A 21,107-nucleotide genomic window follows, 5' to 3' on the forward strand; every position below is an offset into this window, starting at 1 on the left:
TCCTAGAGAATCCCTCGGGTTGGCCAGAGAGAACTAGCCCTCCGTCCTGCCAGCAGCTCTGGTTGCTAACTCACCAGTTCTAATACCAATGGGTCCGGGAGTCCAGATGCCAGGGTTCCAAAGACAAGTCCCAAAGAGATGAGAGCAGGGGACCCACCCCCAACACCAGCCTTTCTTGCTTTGGGAAGCTGTGTGCTATATGTGAAAAAATTGAACCACAAGGCACTTGGTGTTCAGTGGCCTGACCCCCAGAAAGATTCTCACAGACCTGTCTGCCCTAAAGAATGAAAGTCCCAAAATTAGGACTCTTCAGGATCACCTTGGTGGGTCCCTGATAAACCTCAACTGGAACTCCCAGTTGTAGTCAGCTCCTGTGTTGGCCACTCCTGGATGGCTCTGTCACACAAGTCTCCATGTCAAGCCAAATTCTAGCTTCTGATAGCTTCCCTTCAAAAGTCCTAGTTCTACATCCCAGGGCCATATAGAACCAGTCCAGCTCTGCCACTCGAGAAGCACCTGGCAACCTGGAGATGGTGGTCATGCATCTCCATGAGAGCCATCTTCTCTTACAAGTGGATCTTCCTTGGAACACTTCAGGGAAGACAGTTTCAGGTGGCTGAATCCCAGGATCAGAAACCACCAAACCACAAGGTCACTGGTTATATCTCCCGACTTACAGGTGATTTAGGCCCTGCTCAGGCAACCTAGCCAAGTTCGCAGAAGTGAAGTGGCTGGACCTCCCTGGGTGTTGAGGCGGACATGGGAGTTGTGACGAAGGCTTCTGTTGATCTGATCTGATCAGAGTTGAGCATCCGGGGTGGGGTCCTATGCCTGTCTGTCCTGTGTATTAGGTGAGGGGCTTGCACACTGTACGTTCCAAAAGGTGGAACCCTTTCAGAAAGTAGCCCCCCAAATCTAAGTATAGTGTGTGGCTGGGGATGGTGTGTATAGCTTTGCAAGGGTTTTCAGACCTGAGATATGACTCACCTGTGAGACATGTCAAGGGCAAGCCACATGGGCAAGCCTATGTGAGGCATTACCCCAGTCCAGCCCTGCCCGCTTCCCAGTTCCTAGGAGCTCAAGCAGGTTTGCCACAGCCCAACATTTGCCACAAGGGAGGGAAATCAGATGAGGGGGATTTCATCTGGGGGTCCTATGGCCTATAGGAACAGGGGGTCTTATGACCTATAGGCACCCTCCCACAGAACCTGCCCCAGCCCTGACTTTACATACCCATCATCTCCCCATTCCCTATGGGGATGATATAATCAACCCCCCACTCCAGATCTCACCAAATGCCTGCGAACCATGTTCTCTTTAAAGACCCCAGACAGCCGCAGTAGGACCTCCCCAGATCTCCACAATCTAGCCAGCAACCCACAGCTGCCGGCAGATTCTGAAGACACTCAGAGATACCCAAATTCCCATGCTGCTGCTAAGTTACTTCAGTCGTGTCCGACTCTGTGCAACCCCATAGACGGCAGCCCACTAGGCTTCTCCGTCCCTGGGATTCTCCAGGCAAGAACACTGGAGTGGGTTGCCATTTCCTTCTCCATAGATCTCCTTGAATCTTACCCTCTAAAATTTATCATCCTCACCTATGGTCCCAAGACCATCTGGGCCCAACATGCCACCTCCCACAGCTCCTCAGAGACCTGGGACTGCAGTGACTCTGGCAGACCGCCGGGCAACGCTACCCCTCCAGACTGAGGGACAGAGGTGTGCAACCTCTTCCCTGAGCGCTGGACCCACTTATCCAACCTCACCACCTGCTCTTGAACAAACAAAGGGGGCAATAGAAACACCCACCTCATGGGTTTATCATGAGGGTGACAATGAGAAAAGTGCTTAGTACAGTGCCTAGGGCATGCGTGCGTGCACGCGTGCGCGCGCGCACACACACACACACACACACACACACTCCACCAAGCTGTGTCAGTACAGTAGCTAGTTGACTTTTGTCTCCCCTGGCTGGCCTACCACCCCCTCCAGCTCCCCAGGTCCAAGTCTGATCTCATCCACTCCCATCGCCCTCTACGTCCAGGGCCTCAAGCCAAGACCTGCAACCATCTAAACCCTCCTTCTCCCTCAGTGGCCAGCCAGTCCCCAAACCCTGTCAGTTTCTTCAGTTCTATATCCTGGATAGTTCTCATCGTGATCTTTGATCTTCATGTCCACCACCATCAACTCAACAGCCTCATGAAGCGTGCCACAGCCTTCAGGCTGCCTTCTCCAAAGGAACAGAGGTGTTCTTCCTAAAATGCGGATCTGAGCCCCTCACTCCTCTTACTTTTCCCACTATGGCTGGTAGGATAAGGTGCAATCTGCCCACCTCATGCATCCTTCTTCTTCCTCCCTTTTCCTCCCTCCCCCCGCTAGCCACTAGCGCTCCTACCCTAGCCTGGCCTGCAGAAGTAGCCAACGCGTCCCCTCAGCAGTCCTTCTTCCACACACAGCCCCTGCCCCACCTCCTCAGCCACCCACAGACAAGCAGGGGCTCCCTGGGTGGGCTCTCCCCACGCTAAAGTGTCCTCTGTGAACCCAGGCTCACGGGCCCGCTTTCCTGAGGGCCTGTCTGCTCATCTGTTCCCCTGACAATGCTGTGAGCCTCGATGGCCAGGACCAGGTCGATTCTGTTCCTCACGGTCCCCTCCCGCTTCAGCGCGCCCAGTTGCTCTGTGGTTGTCCGTTGAATGGATCAGGAGCCCTCACAGGCCTTGCAGAGGAGTCAGAAGCCCCGTGCGTCCTAAGATGGGGCCGCCTCACTGGCCGCTCACACCCGCCCGACTCCCACTGGCCGCGGAGTATCGGCAATTAGAATCCCGTCACCGGGGCGCCTCCTCTTTCCCCCGTGCTCCCGCTGCCTCCGCCCCTCCCTTCCACTCTCCCTCCCTCCACCCGTTCTTTGTCTCCCACCTCGCCGCTACGCGCCCCCCGCGTTGGCTCTTCCCTGGGGACCCCCGCGGATCCCCGCAGAAGCGACGCTACGAGTATCTGCCTGCCGGGGCGGGGGACCCCCGCGTCCAGCCGGGATTGGCAGGGCAGGAGGCGGTTCCTCTCCTTCTCTCTCTCTCTCTCTCCCCCTCCTCCACTCTCTCTCTCTCAGACACACACACACACACACACACACACGCACGCACACACGCACGGAGCATCCTCCCCGTCAGGTCTCCCGGTCCTGCCCCGCCCGCCTCGCCTCCTGCTTCCTGCAAACCTTCTCTCTCCGAAATACCCACCCCGCCAACGTTTCCTCCGGTTCCAGGACCCCTCTCGCTGACCCCTACCCCTATTCCTGGGATGGAGCGGATGGAGCCAGCCCGGAGCCCCCCGCGGCCGGGGTGACAGCCCGCTACCCCACTGCCCCTCTCCCACCTGGTCCCCGCCCCAAGCACCATGGGCCTGAGGGGTTTCTGAGGCGCCAGACGCTGAAGATGACAGATGCTGGAGGTAAGGGATTGGGACCCAAGATCCCTAACGTGGAAGAGGACGCGGGGTCACTCGGGCTCGTGGTGGGAACCCTAGTGGGGTTGGATGGGGCCAAGAGACAAGGACCTTTCTTCCCTTGTCCCCTACGGGGGGCTGCACCAAGGTAGGGTGCTGGGCTGCCAGGGGAGGGGGTGGAGATAGGATCTGTGTCCCTAATCCTCTCCCTCAGCCCGCTGCCTGGAGAAATTAATTTAAAAAAACAAACTGGTGTTGGGGGAGGGGTGAAGCTTAACTCCTTCTTGCCTGGTGAGGAGTTGGACTGACGGATTGAACAGAAGTAGCCACTTGGGTCTGATTGGGGCATAAGGTCCCTGGGGTGCAGAAGACGCCCTGTTCTCACCCCACCCCATCTCCAGTGGTGCTGCCAGGTGCCCCCAGCCTGGGCCTTGTGAGAGGGGGTCACCACTTTCTCTAGCTCTACACTGCCACCCGAGCCCTAGCTTCCTCTCCCAAACACCCCTCTTCAGGCTTTTTCAGTTGCACTTCTCTCTCTTGGGTTCCTTCTCCTCTTCCAGAGCCCCTTTCCTCCTTCCTGCTCCACTGGGGGCTGCCCCTCTCCTGGCAGCTTTCTCCACCTCTCCCCAGGGCCTCACTCAGGGCTGCTATAGCCCGGTCTCTCCTGCTTCCCCTGCCCCTGCTGCTGCTGCTGCTCTCTGGCTCATTTCTTTCTTGCTCTTTCTTCCTCCTCTCTGCAGCTCTATGGACTAACACTCCACCAACCTGTCCATCTCTGTCCTACACTCCATTCCCTCTTCAGGACTTGTGCACACTTTGTTTCTCTTTCTCCTTCCCCTGGGTCCCAGGGAACTTGGAGTTCACCTGCCTCCTGGTGTTCTTCCTCTGGGAATTGGGAAATTTGGGGAGGAAGGAGTGGCCTGCAAGAGTTAGAGCCCACAGTGTGTCCAGAGGACAAGTTCATCTCCACCTTGAGGTGCTTACCTGGTTTGAATGTGAGTGAGTATGGTGTGTGTGTGTGTGTGTTTATGTGTAAGAATGTAGAGTTGTAGGAGTGTAAATGCGGGGTTCTCTAATTTTTAAGGTTCAATTTTGAAAGGTGGTGTAGGAAGGGCCTGGAGACATCCTGATGTCATGCTTCCCAGAGTTCCCCATGGGACAGTGCAAGGAAGGCCTCCCATACATACCTCAGGGAGTTATTTGTTAAAGAAAGCAGTTTGTGCTGAATCAGAATGTATTGGGCGCTGGTGTGAGCTGGAAGCCCCAGCTCACCCCAGAGTGTATCTAAAAGAGGGTGGCATCCACAAGAAGGTCTCGTTCCTAGACTGGGATCTTGAATAAAGAGCACTTGGGCTTTGCATTGGCTTCCTAGGTGACAGTAGTGGTAAAGAACCTGCTTGCCAATGCAGGAGACATAAGAGACGTGGGTTTGACCCCTGGATCGGGCAGATCCCCTGGAGGAGGGCATGGCACCCCACTCTAGTATTCTTGCCTGGAGAATCCCATGGACAGAGGAGCCTGGCAGGCTACAGTCCATAGGGTCGCAGAGTCAGATATGACTGGAGTGAGCACACACACGCGGGCTTTCCATTCTCAAGTTGTCTAAAAGAAGCAGCAGCACTGCTGTGCTCAGGGAGCCTCCATTCTGATGGGAGAGGCAGTTCTTCTCTTCAGAGAGTCCCTACTGATGGGAATACTGGCCCCTCTCCTCAGGAGCTCCTGTCTGATGTGGGGGAGATGTGACCTAGTTAGGGAATCAATGAAGTATGAAAAATTACTCATTTCCTAGTGGCAGGGAAGGGTGGATTTAGAAATTATATAAACGAATAAGGGGAGTAATGGCTATCTAGGACAGCTTTCTGGTGGAGGTGGCAGCTGGGTCCTGGTCAGATGAGATTTTGCGACGGGATGAGGGAGTCTGGTTCATTCTTTGGTGCAGCCTCTTTTCCCATCTGCCTTCAGGACAGGAAGAGGAGGTCTAGAACTTCTTTGTTACTAGCACCCAGAGTTCAAAAATGGAAGAGAGTTCTTGGAGGCTCCATATCCCTGGCCCCTTCTTACACTTCATTTCCTGCTTGTAGCCCCAAGTGTCCATGGAACCTGGGGTGGACATATCGGGTCTTAGTGAGTATGAATCAATTCCCCTACTCTATCCATCCTGTGCCTTCTCCCAGCAGTGTTCTTTCCTTATGAGTTGGTTTCAAAGCTCCAGGATAGAGCTGAAGGGATCAAGATTGCATTCAGCCTCTTACCTCTTGCATCTCAGTTTTCCCATCTGTAAAGTGGGGATACTAAGAATCCCAAGCCTGGCCAGCATGCAGTGAGATGATATCTATGTGATAACAGAAGAGGAGAGTTGGAAAATAACCCAGCAGGCATGTGTTCTAGCTTTCCTAGAATGTTTCAAACGTATGGTCCAATCCGGTGCTCTGCCCTTCTCGTGGGGACCTGAGAGTTAGAAATAATTGGAGATCATGGCCCAGCCGTGTAGTGTGGTCCTGACCCTGAGCTTCTTCTTTCTCCCCTCATCTGCTATCCACCCGCCTCTCTAACACCCAGGCCTTGGTTTAGGGATGCTGCAATCCTACGTCTGCTAGGAAGCCTGCCCAAACTGTTTCAGCTACATATATCCTGCTTCCCCACCTGCCCTTCCTTTCCTACATCCTATAAACAAAACAAAACCCCTATCTATCCAACTTCTTGCCAGAACATGCATGATGCATCATAGAAATTTGGCTGTCCACTGTTCTGCTGTGGGTACTCTTTATACCCTTCTGCATCTGTGAGTCTGTCTAGAACTGTGAGAACTGTGAGTTTGTTAAGAACAGAGGCCCTGCTGATGATGCCAGCTTCCTGAACAGCTCATGTTCAGAAAGACAGGTGGCGACTGCACCAGTGATGCCAGTGGAGGGAGGCAGGACTGGGTGATGGGTGGGAAAATGGCTGAGTGGATGGTACAAATTGATAGATGTAAAAATGTGTAGACGGTTGAATAGGGTGAATGGTGGATGACTGACTGAATGAATGGGTGAATAGGCAAGAGATGCACAGATAAGTAGGGAGGTAGGTAGATGAGTAGATGGAAGAACCTGGGTTCTGGTTCTGATTTTGCCATAACTTATTATGTGATCTTAGGTCAATCATTCTCCCATCTGTTTCTTTATTTGTAAAATGAGAGGATTGGATTTAATAGTCTGCAAGATTTCTCCCAGATCTGATGTTGGACAGTTTATGATAATTAAATGTTTTAAGAAAATGCTAATGATGGAAAGGCTCAGGACGGTGAAGGGGAGATGTTCAGTGACCTGTGTGGAGGCAAATCAGCTCGGATTGGGGTCGTGGGAGAGCCTGTTGTCTGCACCTTGGACTTGCTTCTGTCTCCTGCCCAAGCCCACCATCTGGGGTACGGTTCAGATGGTTTCTCTTCAAGGGGCTGGAGGAAGAGTTGTAAGGGAAGGTGAGGATCTAGAAGGCCAGGAGCAGGTAGCCATTGGCAGCTCCCTTACCTCCACCAACTGTGGTCTATTTCCTTCTTATCCATGGTTCTTTTTCCTCTCTCTCTTGTTCTCCCAGCTCTCTCGAGTCATGGCTTCTTCAAAGCTCCGAGAACCTGTGGATGAGGTTTTTGGTAAGTACTCTTTGACTCTATCTCTAGCCAAGGCTAAGAGGTTTTGAGGGAGGGACAGTCCCGGGGACTTCAGTGTGCGTGTATTTTGGCCTTAAAGTCTGAATCTTTGTCACCACTATCTGAGTAGATATCCAATTACAACAGTGATGATAATAAGGGTCCCCATTTATTAAGTGCTTGGCTCATGCCAGTACTAGGCTAGCACCACCATGTCACATGCCCTGTATCCCGTCTGTTGTTGTTGTTATTCAGTCACTACCTCCTCTCCAACACTGTGTAACCCCATCAACTGCAGTACACCAGGCTTTCCTGTCCTTTACCATCTCCCGGAGTTTGTATAGATTCAGTTGGTGATACAATCTAACCATCTCATCCTCTGCCACCTGCTTCTCATTTTGCCTTAAATCTTTCCCATCATCAGGGTCTTTTCCAATGAGTCAGCTCGTCACATCAGGTGTCCAAAGTACTGGAGTTTCAGCTTCAGCATCAGTCCTTCAAATAAATATTCAGGGTTGATTTCCTTTAGGATTGATTAGTTTGATCTCCTTGCAGTCCAAGGGACTCTCAAAAGTCTTCTCCAGTATCACAATTCAAAAGCATCAATTCTAAAAAACAAACAAACAAACAAACAAAAGCATCAATTCTTTGGCACTCAGCCTTCTTTATGGTCCAACTCTCACATCTGTGCATGACTACTGGACAAGCCATAGCTTTGACTATGCAGATCTTTGTGGGCAAAGTGATATCTCTGCTTTTTAATATGCTGTCTAGTTTTGTCAAAGCTTTCCTTCCAAGAAGCAAGTATCTTTTAATTTCATGGCTGCAGTCATTGTCTGCAATGATTTTGGAGCCCAAGAAAATAAAATCTGTCACTGTTTCCACTTTTTCCCCTTTTATTTGCCATGAAGTGACGGGACCAGATGCCATGATCTTAGTTTTTTGAATGTTGAGTTTCAAGCCGGCTTTTTCACTCTCCTCTTTGACCCTCACCAAGAGACTCTTTAGTTCCTCTTGACTTTCTGCCATCAGAATGGTATCATCTGCATATCCGACATTGTTGACATGTCTCTCCACAATCTTGACTCCAGCTTGTGATTCATCCAGCCTGGATTTCACATGATGTACTCTGCACAGAAGTTAAATAAGCAGGGTGATAATATACAGCTTTGTCGTACTCCTTTTCTAATTTTGAACCAGTCGGTTGTTCCATGTCTGGTTCTAACTGTTGCTTCTTGACCCACGTACAGGTTTCTCAGGAGGCAAGTGAGGTGGTCTGGTATTCCCATCTCTTTAAGAATTTTTCAGTTTGTTGTGATCCACACAGTCAAAGGCTTTAGTGTAGTCAGTGAAACAGAAGTAGATGTTTTTCTGGAATTCCCTTGCTTTCTCCATGATCCAAAGAAAGTTGGTAATTTGATCTCTGGTTCCTCTGCCTTTTCTAAACCCAGCTTGTGCATCTGGAAGTTCTTGGTTCATGTAGTACTGAAGGATTTTGAGTATAACCTTGCTAGCATATGAATTGAGCACAATTTTACAATAATTAGTTTGAACATTCTTTGGCATTGTGCTTCTTTGGGATTAGAATGAAAACTGACCTTTTCCAGAGGTCACTCTGTAACCACTGCTGAGTTTTCCAAATTTGCTGACATATTGAGTGAAGCACTTTAACAGCATCATCTTTAAGATTTTAAACAGCTCAGCTGGAATTCCATCACCTCCACTAGCTTTGTTCATAGTAATGCTTCCTAAGGCCCATTTGACTTCACATTCCAGGATGTCTGGCTGTATGTGAGTGACCACACCATTGTGGTTATCTAGGTCATTAAGACCTTTTTTTGTATAGTTCTTCAGTGTGTTCTTGCCACCTCTTCTTAATATCTTCTGCTTCTGTTAGGTCCATACCATTTCAGGACCACGTTTTGTCAGAACTCTTCACAATGACCTGTCCATCTTGAGTAGCCCTGCACAGCATGGCTCATAGCATCACTGAGTTACACAAGCCCGTTTGTCATGACAAAGCTGTGATCCATGAAGGGGGTATATCACTTTAACCCCACAATAATCCTGAGAAGTGTACCCATATAGCAGACATTAAGCCTAGGACACAGAGCGCTGCAGTGACTGGCTTTAAAGATCACACGGCAGTTTAGTGGCAGAGCTGGGACAAGAACTCCAGACTGCCCAACTCCCTACTGGCAGTCACTGTGCTGTATACCAGGATTCCCCAGCAGAAGCAACACAGGTTGCCTCCAAGTCCCATAAATAAGGGACTTCATCTACATGATGTGCAGGAAAATAAAAAATGCATAACACACTTAGCATCTACACTCCCGGGGCACCCAGGACCGACCCCCTCTGTTCTGAGATGCGTGGACTCCCACACACACACCCTATTATTTGCCTCCTGCAGTCTTTTTATTGTGTGGATTAGAGAAAGACCACTGAGAGGACTGAGTTCCCAGCATGCACCGGGGTGGAAAGGTCGTTTCCCGGCTGGATTCAGTGGAGGAGTCAGTGAGCAAAAGAAGGTGGAGGAACACAGCGGGAGAGGTGGAAGCAGAAAGCTCTGTCATGTACACAGCCATCAGGGCTCTCAAGCCGGGAAAGGCTCCTAGGTGTGGAATGCCATAGGGCCTCCAGCGTCTCCTCCCCTGCCTCTCCTCATCTCTACCTGCCTTGCCCTTCCTTTTCCTCCCGCTCTGCTCAACTGACTCTCCCCTGCGGCTGCTGCAGATCCTGGCGATGCCTGGAACTGCTGCCTCCTGGCTTCTGAGGAACTGCTTCCTGCCCTGGCCTCCCTGGGGCCTGTGCATGAAAGCTTTGCCTTAGGGACTCCCCTAGCCTCAAACAGTCTCTGGGCCTCAGACTCTGAATCTGTCCATCCTCACCCAGGTCCAGCCTGACTCCCGGCCTGGCAGAGATGAACTCCCCCTTCCTTAGGCTTTTCAGACACCAACCCCAGCCCAACCCTTCCTGTTTTCCTTCTCCCCAACCTGCTGAGGTAGCTGCCAGCCTGGCCGGTTTCCTGAAGAGAAAGGTGATGAAATATTCATGACTTCCCACAGCCCTGGGCTGGCTAACTCCCAGGGGGAGAGGGAGAGGGAGAGAGAGATGGAAGGAGGGATGGAAGGAGGTGAGAGGGGCCTGGTAGAGCAAGGCACCAGGAGAGAAGCTGGCCCCATCTTGCCTTGGAAATCCCCGAGCCCCTTAGGAGTCCCTTTGCTCCCTAGACCCTCCACAGTAAGGTGACCCTGGTTTGACGTGGCCCAGATTCAGGTGCAGAGGGCCATTCTCCTTGGCCCAGGGCAGTGGATACCAGCTAACACTGGACTGGTTGAGGGTGCTCATCAGCTGCCTACCAGCAGTCCTGTCTACTGTCCTTGCTCCCTCTGCACTCTGGGCCAAACTTTGCTCTCTGAGGAGAGTAAGTGCCTGTAAACTAAGGGATTGAATTCACAAGTCTCTCTATCTCTGCCTCAGAGGAGGTAGGGAGGGCTTGGTAATTACTCGCTGACCCTCTGGAGCCAGACTGCCTATAACCCTGGCTTGCTCTGCACCTCAGTTCAGTCATTCAGTTGTGTCCAACTTTTTGTGACCCCATGGACTGCAGCATGCCAGGCCTCCTTGTCCATCACCAACTCCCGGAGCCTGCTCAAACTCATGTCCATCGAGTCAGTGATGCCATCCAACCATCTCATCCTCTGTCATCCCCTTTTCCTCCTTCCTTCAATCTTTCCCTGCATCAGGATCTTTTAAAATGAGTCAGTTCTTCGCATCAGGTGGCCAAAGTATTGGAGCTTCAGCTTCAGCATCAGTCCTTCCAATGAATATTCAAGATTAATTTCCTTTAGGCTTGACTGGTTGGATCTCCTTGCAGTCCAAGGGACTCTTAAGAGTCTTCTCCAATATCACAGTTCAAAAGCATCAATTCCTCTGCACTCAGCTTTCTTTATGGTACAACTCTAACATCCATACATGAAAAATCATAGCTTTGACTAGATGGACCTTTGTCAGCAAAGTAATGTCTCTCTTTTGTAATATGCTGTCTAGGTTTGTCATAGCTTTTCCAGCCCTATACCCTCAGGCAAATTAAGGCTGCCCTGAGAATTCCTGGAGTCTCCTTGGGTGGGGAGGTTTAAATGAGCTAGTAGTTATAAAACACTTAGGACACTTGTACACACACACACACACACACACTGTCACACACACAATGTTCTATGCCTGTTAGTGCAATGAACAAAATAGAGAAACATCTGCTTTCATGGAGCTGAGATTTTGATAGGTGGAGAGAGACAATAAACTAAATAACATATATGGTATGCCAGAGAATAATAAATGATATAGGAAAAAATTTAGCTGTGGGTTTTGGGGATATTCTAAATTGAGTGGTCTCTCAGTGAGAGGAAGCATTTAAGCAGAGGCCTGAAGGAGCTGAAAGAAGGAACTGTGCAGAAATCTATGGCAAGAGCCTTGCAGGAAAGGGAAGGGGAAGTGCAAAGGCCCTGAGGTGCAGGATAGCTTGTATAAGGAAGAACCAGGGTGACTGGAGCAGAGGGACAAAGAGGTAGAGCGTCTCTGAACAGCCTGAGTCTAAAGGCCACGCTGAGAACTCAGCTTCTTCCTGTGTGAGATGGAAGTCAGTGGAGGTTCTGAGTGGAGGGAGGAGTAACACGAGCTGACATGTTTTATCAGGATCACTGGCTGCTGGGTTGGAAATAGACTGTAAATGGGAAAGGGAAGCAGCGGGAAGACTAGCTGGGAGGATCTGTAACAGTGAGTCAAGAGGTGATGGTGACCTAGACCAGGGATCTGTGTGTTCTCCTACTCCTTTCCTCTCCCCTCCTCTTTCTCCCCACATGTAGGCATGTATGTAAGTGTGTGTATACAAAGACACATATACACAATATTTTATGGCGGGAAATCAAAAGTAGAGACTAGCACAAAGTACCCCGTCATACACTTATGTATGTATCACTCAGCCTCAAGTATCATCAGCTCATGGACAGTCTTGTTTCATCTACATCCCCTTCCTCTCTTCCCTCCTAGTTTCCTGGATTATTTTGAACCTAATCCAAAACATCATGTCATTTCACCAAAAATATCTCAGCATGTTTAGATATATTTCCAAAGTAGAGCTAACAGGAATTGTGGTTGGATCAGTTTGTAGGGCAGGAGGGAGAGGGAGGAATCCAGGGTGACTCCACGGTTTGGCCTTAGCAGCTGGAAGAATGGAGCTGTCACTCATCAAGATGGGCAGACTGGGCAGCTTGAGGGGTGAGGACGTCAGGAGTCCAATTGTAACATATACATTGAAGATGTCCATTGGACATCCAGGTGGAAGTGTCAAGTAGGGAGCTGGACCCATGAATTACCAACTGGGTCTAGCTCTGAGAGGGCTTCCCTTGTGGCTCAGCTGGTAAAGAATTAGCCTGCAGTGTGGGAGACCTGGCTTCAACCCCTGGGTTGGGAAGATCCCCTGGAGAAGGGAAAGGCTACCCACTCCAGTATTCTGGCCTAGAGAATTCCATGGACTGTATAGTCCAGGGGGTCACAGAGAGTCGGGAACGACTGAGTGACTTTCACTCACTTCACTAGGTCTGAGAGGGCAACTGGGTAGACAATGGGGTCTTTCACAGAGCCAGGGACAGAGGCAAGGTGGTGCATTCGTTTGATGGACTGAGTTTGAGGTGCCGGGTGCTTTAGATGTGGCAGGTGTTGAGGTGCTCAGACTTGGAATTCAGGGGAGGAATCAGAGCTGGAAATAGATATAGGTGGTAGTTCAGCCACCGGGGTGATTTAAGGGGTGTCTACAGACAAGAGACAGAGAAGGCGATGGCACCCCACTCCAGTACTTTGGCCTGGAAAATCCCATGGATGGAGGAGCCTGGTAGGCTGCAGTCCATGGGGTCGCTAAGAGTCAGACATGACTGAGCGACTTCACTTTCACTTTTCACTTTCATGCGTTGGGGAAGGAAATGGCAACCCACTCCAGTGTTCTTGCCTGGAGAATCCCAGGGACGGGAGAGCCTGGTGGGCTGCCGTCTATGGGGTCACACAGAGTCGGACATGACTGAAGTGACTTAGCATAGCATTAGCATAGCACAGACAAGAGAAAGAGGAGCAGGCAAAGCAGGGCAGGCAGGAGTGATTGGATGGGGTCCCTGAGATCCCGGAGGGTGGAGTGGTGAAGAAAGGTCTTAAGCCATGATGGTCTGGGAAGGACTCTTTCTGCCTGGAGAAACTCAGCGACACTGCAGAAGGAAGTCTGTATTCTAGGGTGGAACAAACGGAAAGTGAAGCTCAAACGGAAAGTGAAGCTCGGAGCTGTAGGGTTGATGCGTAATCTGTTAGGTTTGCCTACTCTTCCACATTGTCCTCATCCAGGACCTAGCCCTGAGCCATGTGGGCTCTCCTCTTTGCCACTGGCTCCTAGGGCTCCCTCTAGTTAACTGCAAGTCATCTAGCTGCTCAGCAGTGCTGTCTCTGAGTGTGACCCTGAGCCTGGCACAGAAAGCCAGCATCCCCAGCAGGGCCAGTCTCTCGAGCAAGACTGTGTGAGTGTGCTCAGTTGCTCATGTCCAACTCTGTGCGATCCCATGGACTGTAGCCCACCAGGCTCTTCTGTCCATGGAATTTTCCAGGCAAGAATACTGTAGTGGGTTGCCAGTCCCTCCTCCAGAGGATCTTGCCAACCCAGGGACTGAAACTGTGTCTTTTGTGTCTCCTACATTGGCAGGTGAATTCTTTATCACTGCACCACCTGGAGCCAGAGCTAGACTAGCCAGGCTCAAATCCCAGACTGTTGCTAGCTGTGGGCCTCAGGCATGAGACTTGACCTCTCTGATCCTCAGTTTGCTTAGCTGTGAAATGGGAATAAAAGCTATCCCTAGCCTGTGGGTTGTTCTGGGTAGACAAGGTGATGAATGTACATTCTGACACCTAGTTGGCACTTCTTCCGTGATAGCCATTACAACTGTGCTCTCTCCAGCCTCATCTTCCAGTCCTCCCCTCCACAAACCTGCCCTCTCATTGCTCTGGAGGCGTCCTGCCCCCAGCTTCCCTTCCTCTCAGCATAGCATATGCCAGTTTTGCCAGCCTCCACCAGTTTTGCCAGCCCCCTCTCTTGTAAACTCCCAGACAGACCTGAAGACCCAGCTTTGGTGTTTCCTCCTCCAAACAGGACAATCCTGCCCTCTGTGCCTGTGAGAGGGTCTATCACACATTGTATTTACAAGCTGACATCTCCAGCTCCCTGGGAGACTGTGAGAGACTCGGTTTTCCATCTCATTGGACTACCAGTGCCCAATACTCGGAGACATTGTTGAATGCCTGAGTGTGCGTGCAGGGGGCCACTTGAGGCAGGCCTCTGGGCGTGCTGTCCTTATGTATCTGGTCTCTGTCCTTCTTCCCTGGTTTGCAGACCTGGACTTGGCAGTGCCAGAAACCGTCAGACTGGACAGCAGTTTACACAAGGCCCGGGCCCAACTACTGGCCAAGGGCCGGAGACACCGGCCCTCTCGCTCCAGGCTTCGGGACAGTGCCAGCTCTGCAGAGGATGGTGAAGGCTCCGATGGGCCTGGAGGCAAGGTTGGGACAATCCCCTCAATCACCATACCCTACCCACCCTTCTTGCCTCTTCTTGCCCCTGGATAATCCCTCCAAACCACTCTTCCAGGGGAACCACACCCCTAGACTTCTCACATAAGGCTGACAAATACTAGTTTGTGCAGTTCAATTCTGGCTCATTTCATCCTTTCAAGCAAGGTATTACCCCATTTTCCAGACGGGGAAACTGAAGCTCTAAGAGGTTCACTAACAAAGTCACACAGTTAGTAAGTGGAGGCCCGATGCAGCCCCTGCCTCTGTGACCAGAAATTCCATCTCTCACTGCTCGCTGCCCAGCCACCGCTCGGCCCAGGGCGGCAGGAGCCCGGGCTCCCCTCCGGGAAGAGGGGAAGAGGGTAGGCGGTGAGCAGCTGCCCCTCCTCCAGGGAACCGACGGCTGCGGGAGCCCCCTGCACCGGCTGCGCTCGCCTCTGCACTCGGGCCCCGGGTCCCCAGCTGGGGGCTCCTTCTGCCTGGAGCCCCCGGGATTGCGGCGCAGCCTGGACGAGGACGAGCCGCCGCCCTCACCGCTCGCACGCTACCGGCCCCTGCACAACACCGCCTCGCACGAGGGTCTGGCCGCCGCCTCCGGCTCGCCGCCCCGCTCCGCTGCTTCGTCCGACAGCTCGCCCAGCTTCGTGCGCCGCCACCCTCGCGCCGAGCTGCACAGCGAAGGTGAGCAGCGGCCGGCGTGGCGCCCCCTGCCGGCAAGCACTCCTTTGGGCACCGAAGCTCTTGGCCGGACCTCGGGTTTGGCACCGGGTGGCTCAGGGGAGGTGGGGAATAAAGACCACGGTTCATTCATTTATTTCCAGAGAGCCTTAATGTGTGCCAGACACTGTCTGGGCACTGGGACACACAAAAGAACAAGCAGATGCTGTCCTCCTCCTCGCGAGGCTTGTAAGTTCTAGGGGAAGCAGTCAAATAATTCCTTATAGTTTGAGGGGAAGCAATCCCTTAATGAAATGTATAGGTAGGTACAAGGTGTATTGAGTGCTATTCGAGAAAGGGAACGCAGGGCGGAAGGACATTTATCAGGCTGAAAACATCCTGGGAGCAGTTAGCAGCCTCCTGCAAGGCTTCTTGAGGAAGTGACATGTGAGCCAAGATTAGAAGGTTGGTTACAAGTTGGCCAAGATAAAATTAACAGTAAAGAGTAGCGATCCCTACTTTCTAGAGTGGTTTATGGTTTGTATAAGGCTTTCATAAACATCTTATTCAGTTCAGTTCAGTCGCTCAGTCGTGTGCCACTCTTTGCAACCCCATGGACTGCAGCATGCCAGGCTTCCCTGTCCTTCACTATCTCATCCTATTAGGTCTCATGAAACAGGCAGTGTTATTAGCCCCATATTTAAGACGCAGGAAGCTCAGAGAGGTAGTGACTTGTCCTAGGTCACACAGCTAGTGAAAGGCATTAGAGTAAGGTTGCCTGATTCTAAGTCAAGAGAATTTCTATCACCTTATTGGAAGTTGAAAGAGGCACACAAGCCACCACATAGGCTATTTCCTTCCTTTTCTTCCTTGAAAGATGACAGCCGGGATGCCAGCCCACCTGAGCCCGCCAGCCCTACCATTGGCCTGGATAAGAAGACTCGCCGAAAGTTCCTGGACCTGGGGTGAGTGACCAGAAACAAAGGCTTGAGGCTTGGGGATTGGGTAGCACGATGGGCAGCACTGTTGCACTCCCCTTTGCCCTCCCCACAGGGTCACCTTACGCCGAGCATCCACTAGCAAGAGCCGGAAGGAGAAGGGCAGCAACCGTCTGTCCATGGGCAGCAGGTGAGAGGTACCCACAGCCCCTCAGCCACAGCTTCTGCCCGTAACTCCCCGTGGTTCCAGCCCTCTCCTTGGTGCCTGCACCCATGCAGCGTACTCTCTCTGCAGGGAGTCGGTGGAGGGGTCCAGCAGGTCAGGGGGCTCCCCGTTCCTGCCCTTTTCCTGGTTCACAGACAGTGGCAAGGGCTCCGCATCTTCTGGCAGCACCACCTCCCCGTCCTGCTCCCCTAAACGCGAGGGTTTCAGCCCTAAGAAGTCAGCTTCTCAGGTGAGTCCATGGCCTTCTGGCCTCCATCCTGGCCCCCAGACTCAGGTGACATGAGGACATATTTCACCCTGGCTTGGGCCTGGATCCAGGCATTCCCAGAGTCCATCTGTCCATCCAAGGAGCCATTCGACGATCATTAATTCATCCAGTCTCTGAGTTCAGGCATTCACTTGTTCACTTGTTCGTATGCCGAGTGGTTCCTTTGTTGACTCATTCATTGCTGTCTCCATTCAACACACATAACCGAGCATTATGATCCCCTAGTACACACCCAGCCTGAGGGCTCCTCTATTCCTGCTAACTCTTCTGCCTGACTCAGTTCTGACTCCACATCCTGTATTAGGAGCTGGCCTACGTGCGGTACAGTGAGGCTGGGGGGAACAGAGATGAATAGGACTGCAACCTAGCTAGTGCTTGGAAAGTTCACAACCCTGTGGGTGAAGTGAGACCAAGGAATAGAAGCAACAATGAGCACCTATTTATGTTCACTAGGATTCTGTGGCCTACAAAGCTCCAAAAGCATTTTTGTTTATCCTCATAAACGTTCAGTGAAGTAGGGAGGGCAGGCACACTCATCCCTATTGTGAAGTGAAGTGAAGTGAAAGTCACTCAGTTGTGTCTGACTCTTTACGACTCCATGGTCTGTACAGTTCATGGAATTCCCTAGGCCAGAATCCTGGAGTGGGTAGCCATTCCCTTCTCCAGGGGATCTTCCCAGCCCAGGGATTGAACCCAGGTCTCCCGCATGGGAGGCAGATTCTTTACCAGCTGAGCCACCAGGGAAGCTCATCTTGTACAGATGGGCAAATGCAGGCTGAGACTGAAGGGAATTGCCTACAGACTCAACTGGATTTAGATGCCAGGCTCTAATGACCCCCAGCCCTGTGCTTGTTCTGTGATTCTGTTCCTGTGTGCAGCCGGGTCAGAGAAGATCAGAAAACTGTACATTCAGGGGAGAAAGGGTCCCTCTCCCACATCCTCCCTCCCTTTCTTCCATTGTGCTGGGCCCTGGTGAACAGACACAACCCAGACACTCGTATAGCTCAGAGTCCAGTGAAGACATGACATCTAACCAGGTTTTTATAAGCCAGGGTGCTGGAGGCCATGCTGGAGAGGCTCAAGGCAGGAGACCCAGCCCGGGGAAATCCCGGTCAGCTGTCAAGGAAGGGACAGCAGCGTGACCTCCATTCCCGCTAACTGCTCAGTTCTAGCCCTGCAGCCTTGCTCTGTGTGCCTGCCCAGCTCCTGGTTCACATCCAAGGGCCCTGAGAAACTCTTGGTGCCTGGTCCTGGACTTCAGCTCCATTTGAATGGGGATGGTAGGTTGTGGGTTGCTGCCTTGGTCTTGAGGTGAGCTCTCTCCTCAGCAGTATGCCCCCTTTCCATCTAGGAATCCACCCTGAGTGATGATTCCACACCCCCCAGCAGCAGCCCCAAGATCCCAAGTGGTCCCCGGCAGGCGGCCAAGTGTTCCTACCCCTACCACACTCTGTCCCAGTCTTCCGATGAGGTAAGCAGGCCCTGACCTCTGACACAGCCAGGTGTGTGGGCCACAGGGCACACCCTGCCCCCTCACTCTCCCTGGTCTCCACCCCAGTTTCTGGATGAGCCTCTTCCCACCGTCTACCACTGGACCAGTCAGCAGGTGGGCCAGTGGCTGCAGAGCCTCAACCTGGAGCAGTATGCTGCTGAGTTCGCTGCGCGGCAGGTAGATGGGCCGCAGTTACTGCAGCTGGATGGAAGCAAACTGAAGGTGGGTTGGGGTGGGGGGACCACCACCCAGTTGGATCCCTGAGGCAGCCTTCAAGGATTGGGATCCCCTCATCCTGACCTTTCCATTCCCTTTAAGACCACTGCCCTGACCTCTGACCTCTAGGCAAGATCCTTGATCTTTGCTCTCTAGCATGGATTCCCTCCCAGTCTTGACTCCAGTCCAATTCCTCAGTCTGACCTTCAAGCTCCAGCCAAAGTCTTCAGGTTGACCTCTGACCTTGAGGACTAGCCTATCATCTGACTCTTGACTCTAATGAGCCTCCTCTGGTCATCTCATCTGAATTTTGGAGGCTTCATCTCTAAGACTAAAAATCTTGGAGGCTGGTGGTTGTGGGAGGCAAGTAGGGGGAGGGAGGGAGGGTGTCAGAGGTTGTGCTCTGATCTCTGTTCTGGGGGTTTCTGGCTGGTTTTGCACCGTCTGCTTAGTTGCTTGGGGAAGCAATGGTGAGGAGAGTCCCCGAGAAGTCTTTGGAACAGGGGCCTCAGCTACTGACGGGCTGTGTGACCTCGGACAGACTCACTTTCTATCTCTGGGCTCACGGAATCTGGCAGGGTTATTCCAAGGCTGAAATCCTGAGTTGAGGGATGGGAGCCAAGGATTAGGGTGGGGAAGGGGCAAAGGGCCTGGAACCCTGCACCATTTACCCTCATCTCTCCTAGCCACTCCCATTCCAAATTTTTGCCCTGAGGGTCCTGATCCATCAGCAAGCTTGGGAGGTGGAGGCTGAGGGCTGGCAGAGCTCCAGCGAAAATACACCTGGGCCACAGAGAACCCTGGGCGTGGGGTTGGCCAGGTGTGGGGCTCTTCACTTCACCCTTGGATCCCTCCCCCAGAGTCTGGGGCTCAGCAACTCGCATGATCGGGCGCTGGTGAAGCGGAAATTGAAGGAGCTGGCGGCGGCTGCCGAGAAGGAGCGCAAGGCCCAGGAGAAGGCTGCACGGCAGCGTGAGAAGCTCCGGCGCAGGGAGCAGGAGGCCAAGAAGAGCTAGGGAGATGGGCAGGCAGGCACTGGCACCCGGCTCGGGAAGCTGCTGGGCTCTGCGGGCACAGGCCGCCTTAGGAGGCGGGGCCTGGGCACCAGGCTTGGGTTGGCCTGGCTCCATGCTCTCAGGAGAACAGCCCTCTCACCCTGTCATCTGTCTGGACCCAGATCCCTCAGAGAGAGACCCAGGGGAGAGGACCCAGTAATAAATCCCCTTGCAAGGACTTTTTGGCACAAAGTTCCTGGGGGAAGTGGCAGATTATGGGCAGAGAGGCCAGGGCTGAAGCAAATCAGGGAGCCCAGAGGTGCCTGAGTGATTCTAACCCTGTTCCCTCAGGCCAAGGGGGTCCTGGGGCTGCCAGTGAACTAGGAGGCCTGCATACCTTCCAGAGGCCCTGGGCTCAGAGATACGGGCTGAGCCTCTCTGCAGCAGCAGGTGGATAAAGTAGTTCCTTTCCAGCTCTCCCAGGTGACTGTGTGGAGAGAGCTCTGCAGGAGGCTGGTGGGCCTACAGCAAGTTGCACTCAAAGCAGACTCCCAGTCTGCACTCCTCAACAGAAGAGCAGAGACATCTTTGCAAGGGCTTTAGAAGGGAGGGGTCTCAGTGGTAGGATGATGCCCCTGCAGGTCTGCCCCTCCTGAGGCCCACACAAAGCCTGGGTTTTGACCTACTCTCCAAGTTGGGCCCACTTCTGCTGCTCCTGCGGAGGCCACCTGGAACCTCTCTGAAGATGGCAAACTTGGGAACTGGTGGGGACATATGACACCCCCATCAATGCCTAGATGGCCCTTAACTGGTGAATCCTCACCCCAGCCAGGCAGAGAGGCAAAATCTGGGAGGCCCCCTGAAAGCTGCTAAATTGAAAAGGTTCATCAGCCCTCCCCCACCTATCCTGGTTCTTATCAGGGCCTCCGTGGGCTCCAGACCTGGCAGACAGGAGGGGTGGGGCCCGCTCCCTGGGTTGGGGTGGAAGCCATCCCAGAGCCCAGGGAAGGTGTCTGTCCTTCTAGGGTGAGTGTGTCCAGTGTCCAGGCATGGTGCTGGCCAGCAGCTAGCCCAGCCTTTGTAGCACTGGCCAGAGTTAGCAGTAAGGTCAGAGGCCTTAGACTAGAAACCTCCCTTCACCTCCTCCCACCAGCCTGGAGCAGCAGACAGGCCCCCATACACCCACTCCCCTCGCTCCAGCCCAAGGGCTGTGGCTGTGACCCCTGTTCTCTGGGTCTCAGTTCTTTTTTCCTTTCTGCTGTCTGTGCTGAGAGAGGGGCTTCAGAGGGGGGACTGGACATGGGGGCACTAGTACCACCTGGGCCCCAGAGGGGCTGGTGGGGAGGATGGAAAGCTCCCAAGTCCTTGAAGCCATGAGGAGCTATCTGGGTGCCCACCTGCATGTGAAGGGGGAGGCGGTACTTAGTTTCTCTCAATAAACGCTTATGATGTGCCAGTGGCCTTCCTGTTCGCCCCGGCTGGGGGTTGGGCTGGGCTCTGAGTGTGGCAGGGCCACAGGTCTGTCACTGGTGCCGCCCTGTCAAGTATTCCGAACGGACGGCTCTGGCCACTGTTGTACTTGGCATGCACCGGGTCTTGTCCTCAGCATGTCGCGTGTTGATCACAGGGACTGCAGTCTGCATACAT

At 52.8% G+C, this 21,107-nt stretch overlaps 1 protein-coding gene across 1 annotated transcript; it reads left to right on the top strand.

Moving 5' to 3' along the window:
• The first annotated feature begins 2,871 nt into the window (after positions 1 to 2,871).
• On the top strand, positions 2,872 to 20,916 carry SAMD14 (sterile alpha motif domain containing 14). The gene is made up of 10 exons (XM_019981179.2): positions 2,872 to 3,447; positions 7,015 to 7,069; positions 14,490 to 14,656; positions 15,061 to 15,349; positions 16,203 to 16,290; positions 16,379 to 16,453; positions 16,559 to 16,718; positions 18,109 to 18,228; positions 18,316 to 18,471; positions 19,326 to 20,916. The coding sequence occupies exons 1-10, from the start codon at positions 3,439 to 3,441 to the stop codon at positions 19,479 to 19,481; spliced, it is 1,275 nt and encodes a 424-aa protein (XP_019836738.1). The 5' UTR covers positions 2,872 to 3,438; the 3' UTR covers positions 19,482 to 20,916.
• The last annotated feature ends 191 nt before the right edge of the window (positions 20,917 to 21,107 follow it).

Source organism: Bos indicus, chromosome 19 (genome assembly GCF_029378745.1).
Source record: "Bos indicus isolate NIAB-ARS_2022 breed Sahiwal x Tharparkar chromosome 19, NIAB-ARS_B.indTharparkar_mat_pri_1.0, whole genome shotgun sequence".
NCBI classification, from domain to species: domain Eukaryota; kingdom Metazoa; phylum Chordata; class Mammalia; order Artiodactyla; family Bovidae; genus Bos; species Bos indicus.

Bases quoted from the DNA above. Each gene is read 5' to 3' on its own strand.
- SAMD14 (XM_019981179.2), top strand. The intron at 15,350-16,202 runs GTGAGCAGCGGC...CTTCCTTGAAAG, and splicing joins CGCCGAGCTGCACAGCGAAG to ATGACAGCCGGGATGCCAGC. The intron at 16,291-16,378 runs GTGAGTGACCAG...CCCTCCCCACAG, and splicing joins CGAAAGTTCCTGGACCTGGG to GGTCACCTTACGCCGAGCAT.